At 40.8% G+C, this 6,000-nt stretch overlaps 1 protein-coding gene across 1 annotated transcript in view; it reads left to right on the top strand.

Annotated features, from left to right (window-relative positions):
* The first annotated feature begins 3,984 nt into the window (after positions 1-3,984).
* LOC144026989 (proteasome subunit beta type-7-like) overlaps positions 3,985-6,000 on the top strand; it is a 97,739-nt gene continuing 95,723 nt past the window's right edge. The window contains exon 1 of the mRNA XM_077534210.1: positions 3,985-4,110. Coding sequence (XP_077390336.1) covers positions 4,028-4,110 — 83 coding nt within the window. The 5' untranslated portion in view covers positions 3,985-4,027. The remainder of the gene's footprint in view (positions 4,111-6,000) is intronic.

Here is a 6,000-nt window from a genome sequence, read left to right as displayed (position 1 = left end):
CCCAGGAGTCAACAGAACACTGGCCATTCTACGCCCAGCCTTCTGGTGGTCAACCATGAAAGCAGACACCCAGTCATTTGTCGCCGTGTGTACGGTATGTGCCCGAAATAAAACATCTACTAGGCCCCCCTCCGGTTACCTCGGCCCACTACCCATTCCCAGTCGTCCATGGTCCCATATCGCACTAGACTTCGTCACAGGCCTTCCTGCATCCAAAGGTAACACAGTTGTGCTTACCATAGTAGACAGATTCTCTAAAGCCGCACACTTCGTTGCCCTAGCCAAGCTCCGTTCAGCCACATAAACCGCAGACTTGCTTATACAACACGTTTTCCGTCTCCATGGTATTACCCTAGACATAGTCTCAGACCGAGGTCCACAGTTCACATCCTTGGTTTGGAAGTCTTTTTTTGTTCGGCGCTAGACATTTCGGTCAGCCTATCCTCCGGCCATCACCCCCAAACAAATGGTCAAACAGAGCATACTAATCAGTACCTAGAGACCGCACTCCGTTGTATGTCGCATGCTAACGCGTCCTCCTGGAGTACCAAATTGACATGGATCGAATACGCTCATAATACGCTGCCTAACGCCTCTCTGGGAATGTCCCCCTTCCAATGTTCTCTGGGATACCAACCTCCTCTCCTTCCCTCCCAGGAGAAGGAGATAGCAGTTCCGTCCGTCCAATCCCACATATGATGATGCTCAAGCACTTGGAAACGCGCGCGTACGGCCTTGCTCCGTGCTGCGGAGAACTCCCGGGCGCAGGCTGACCATCATCGCTCCCCCGCACCTTCATATGAGGTGGGCCAAAAGGTGTGATTGAGCACCAAGAACCTCCCATTGAAAGTTGACTCCAACTTGACTTTGACTTTTTTTTTTTTTTTTAAGAAAAAAAAAGAAAGAAAGTTGACTCCAAGAAGCTGTCTCCCCGCTTCATTGGCCCATACGAGATCGAACGCGTTGTTAATCCTTGCGCTGTCCGTCTCAAATTACCACCCGCGCTACGTGTCCACCCGACATTCTATGTTTCACAAGTCAAGTCATGTTGTTCCAGCGTCATTGTGCATTAGCCGAAAGGTGGGCTGTCATTTATGGAAATTGACGATTGTGAAAAACATACAGACCCATTCACTACTTAGTGTGATATGGACGTGAATGTCATCGCCATTCAGTAGTACCGTTCACATTCCGTTAGCCTAATATAGCTACAATAGGCTGTTTTCACGGAGGAAAATAAGGCAACATTTAACCTGATTGAAACGCCGCGGAATGGAACGTCTGTTCTTCATAAAGTCATTCTGTTCTATTACATTCAACTTTGCCGCCCCTTTCACGCTAAATGTTGCCGTCCACCTCACTTTCACCCCAATAGTTACGACCGAGAAGTGATCGATCTTGAGGTTACTGCTATTTGAAAACAACACATTTTCTTCTAAATGTCAAGATACTGTGAATCACTTTTCTAATCCAAGTCCGATCTAAACTCTCCACCGCTGAAATGTCAAACCAATGTTCACTCTCGTTCTTGCCCGGCGTCGGTCACTATCAAGTTTAGATTTGGGGTTTTTTCGTGGCACTTGACATTGTTTTCATTTTTTTTTTTTTTTTAAGCAGCCTTCCGCGGAGTAACAGCGGGTGTCTGGGGCAGCGAAAATCTGTACTAGTTCCGTCTTTGCGCGACAGGAAACAACTGACGAGGACGCGCATGACGTCACATCCCGCAGACAGAGGGCGGAAAATTCGAAGGATTCGGACCGGACGCTTCCTAAATAATATTGGCCAGAGGCTTGTTGGAGTACCCATTGTGAACAGCTAAGATGTTGATCTACTAATTAGAATATGTTTCAGTCATAAATGGTCAAATAAAAAGGCTATTGTTAAGATATTTTTTGGGGAAATACTCCATATAGTAGCTTTAAGTTGTGTGTAAAATAATGACATCCAGGACGATTCCCCATACAAGTTGCATTGCTCATCTGAGGACTGCTTGTGAAATTATAAATTTATATGTTTTGATTGTGGACAGCTGATTAATTGGTCCGATATTACAAATTATTTTTTACTTTACAAAATCATCTCGCGGGCCGGGTTAAACCCCTTTGCGGGCCTGATCCAGCCCGCGGGCCGTATGTATGACACCCCTGTGCTAGCCTTTCGTCTGATGGTCGTGAAGCATCCCAGACACTAGGCGACTAATCATTGAACGTGCCACACTACAAGGGCGACGCTACGTCAAGATAACTCAAAATCGTTAACCGGCATGCCCCGTTTGTCTGTGACGCATCTGTCGGGCAAAAATCGGGCTATTTTCTTGTAGTCTGACCAAGACATAAGTTTTGCAGTTTATGCAATTGTCCCGATACATACAACATGGCGATAACGTCATTATTATGAGACAGCGTATGACGTCGATGATGACGCGTCTTGCATTAGCTCTTTAGTACAAGTAGCTTCCAAAAAAAGTCTGTGATCCCTTCATGGCCCGTCCAGACCACAACCCGCAACCGACCCCCAAAGTTTGCTGGAAAAAGGTCCGGATGTTACCCAATCATTATATGTTAACTAATAAAGTTAGATACATTTATTTTAAAATAATTCATAGGTTTTACCCCTCAAATGGTCATATTGTTAATAGGGATGTTACGATATTCAAACATCACCATACGATATTATCACGACATCACCATACGATATTATCACGATATGAAGGTCACGATACGATAATTATCACGATATTGTGGGGGCGTTGCCTATATTTAAAAAAGATCACAATATTGTAAAAAGAGAGCTCAAACTAAAAAAAAAAAAAAGCACAATATTGTGCTTTTGTACATAACAGAAATGCATATAAACCACCTACAATTTCGAATAACAATATTGAGGCACTTACCTGGTAAAGCAAGCACACATTGATCGTGTCACAAGCAAATTAGGTTCCCCTTCATCTGACAATTAGTATAGATTTTAAACATAGAAGGTCAAAACATTCCTAATGAAAATTAAATTGCACTAATAAAATAGCCACTAGAGGGTGCTAGAACTGCACAAATGGAAATCAACCTGACTTTTTTTTTTAACAGATGTGTTCCTTTTAAATATTGTGAACATGACGACGGCGATATTGTGGTAGTTTTAATATCACGATATAACGATATTGCCCTTATTGTGACATCCCTAATTGTTAATAGATTCAAGAATGAGTTTGATGAGAAATGCCCTTTCTGTTCTGCGGATGTCGAAACAGTGACTCGTTTATTTTTGGCTCTTCCCCTTTGTCCAAAGCTTGATATTTGTAAGTTTATTGTTGAATAGATTGAGAGATTTTTTAACTGTTTTGGAAGGATGTACTATTTGGTCTCTTCTTTGGCTACACTTTACATCCAACGGTGTAAATTCATACATAGGAAAACTTGTTTTTTTTTTTTGTTTTTTTTTGCTTTCAGTTGCTTTCAAAAGTCAAGCAGGACATCGATTCCATCAAGTTTTCTGAGAAAAAAAGACCTGCAAATTATGTAAAAATTTCAGTATTTTTATTTTTTTTTGTTGTAAACTTTATTCTCCCGGCATATTGTTTTATTTGTGGTTGTGTTTTGTCTAATCATCAAATTAATTTAGATGACATAGTTGATAAGAATGTCTATTTTGTATGTTAATTATTTTCAATTAATTTCAATTGGGAAAAAAAAAGAAGAAAAAAAAAAAAGAGCCAAGGCATTGCATTCAGAAATGAGAATCTTGGGACTGCAGCAAAAACGAAATTCAGAATGAAGTCATTAGGTATTTAAATGAAACAATATTAATGAGTAAGATATAAGTAGCGTTTTCGTTTTAAATTTAAATTAAGCGGTTCGGAAAATGGATGCTTTTTACTTACTGCCTTTATACGATTGGTCCGGTAGGTGGCGATAATGCAACTAAACGCTGGTTGAAAACGCTGAAGAAGAAGAAGAAGAAGAAGAAGAAGAAGAAGAAGAAGAAGAAGAAGAAGAAGAAGAAGAAGAAGAAGAAGAAAAAAGAAGAAGAGATGATGATGATGATGGCGGAGGCGACGATGATGACGTCTAGTTTGTCAACCCTTGGTGGTTTCACGTTTGAGAACTGCAAAAGGTAAGTGCGGTTGGTTGAGAATCAACATGTCATATTCAATATTCAAGAGTATGAAAACAGTTATTCCTTTTAATGTCCGTATCCGTATTGTAATGGTCTAGTTTTCGATGGGATGACTCAGCCCTTTTCATATACGTTAAGCGCACATGTTAATATGTTATTCAACAATGTAGGATTTTCGTTGTTACGAGTATTCGACACCATTGCACATAATTGCCATCTTTGAGTTGTGAAAAATAGGAAGTTTTTTTTTTTTTTTTTAATCGGCGTATCTATCAGCCCACTTGCTAGCCCACTTGCTAGCCCACTTGCTAGCCCACTTGCTTTGGCCGGGGTTGGGGTTGTTGTTCGACCAACATCCAGCTTTTACAGTTTGCGATTAGTCAAGAGAGTGCGCGCAGAGGCCCCCGACACACGCTGATTGACATTTATCGACTTGGGAGAATGGCTTGGCGAATGGCCACTGCTCGGAAAATGGACCGGGCATTGGGTAACTAATCTGATGGTTGGTCCTCCCAAAGTGTCAGGTGTCTGGTCTGGTTTCATTATCCATCTACTAGTAGTAGATGGATAATGGATAGAATCTACTAAGTAGATTCTACTAGTAGGGGCGTGTCCAAAATATCGATACATAGATATGTATTAATATTAATAAAAACGGTACCGTACCAATATTGATATATGAGAAGGAAGTGCTTCAATGAGGAAAGTTATTACAGAGTTGCCGACAGTTACCGATTGTCCATATTTTGTTATGGAATCAATTAACGTTGCAGTGTTATGGATGTAATATGATTACAGAAGCCGCTATCTTCTGGAATCAGATTTGTGTAGCTGCGGTGACGTAATGTGCCGCAATTCATTCATGAGCAGGCAAGCTTGCGGACGCTACGTGTTCAGAAACCACTTTTTCAAGACAGGGCACCTCCAGAGCAGAACAAGGGAAGCTCGCCAAACATTTATCCGACAAAAAGGTGGGCTGGGGCGGCCTCCTCGGCCCGACCGCTCGCTCGCAGCTCAGTTTTTGATAGAGAGCCTGAAAGACGGCGAGGGCACTTGGCCACGTTAGGCAAAGCTAACGTCTTATTAACCCAAATCGATGCTCTTCACATCAGCGGTGAGGCCTAATAGCAGAGTTGCACAAAATGTTATTGGAAATGTTCTTATCACAGCGACCCAAACCAAAACTAGGGCTGGGTATTGCCGCCTACCTCACGATTTGATACGTATCACGATACAGGGGTCACGATACGATACGTATCGCGATACATATGTATCCCAATACTTGATCTTCAAGGCGAGAAGTATCCCTATATATTACATTAATTTTTTTGCATTTTCTAATAACAGTCATATGTATACCTAAAGGATATGTTTGTTATGCTGACTAACAAAAATATTTTTGTTAGCAGCTCTTCTGGTTTACCACCAAGCGGCATACCTGGTCTAAATGTGCACGCACTGCAGAGCAAGGAGTAGCTTTCACAGACACACCGGGAAACTTTTTGAATAGGCATGGGCCAATTTGAGCAAAAATATCAAACTATTCAAATTACAGCTCTAAAATGTGCTTATTTGAAATATTTGGGAAAATAAAAACAGCATTTTTTTTAACAAATTCTATTTCATTTTTTAAACAAAATATACAAAATTTGGTACATTAAGACACGTTCCATGTTAAATTTCTAAGTAAATAAATGTTGATATTCTTCCTCTGCTTTAATTTTTCTTGGCAAGACACAGTGTCCAATCACTGGTGAGCTATTTTTGCATTAATTGAAGGCAATTAACTTCAAAGACGCTGCAGTTTTTTTTTTTTTTAGGTACAATGCAAGCTGCAAAGGCAAACCGTTAACTGCCTATTTAAAGTTAATGAGCAATATCGATTCT

Source organism: Festucalex cinctus, chromosome 10, assembly GCF_051991245.1.
Source record: "Festucalex cinctus isolate MCC-2025b chromosome 10, RoL_Fcin_1.0, whole genome shotgun sequence".
In the NCBI taxonomy this organism is placed as follows: Eukaryota; Metazoa; Chordata; class Actinopteri; order Syngnathiformes; family Syngnathidae; genus Festucalex; species Festucalex cinctus.
This window is presented reverse-complemented; position numbering and strand designations above follow the sequence as displayed.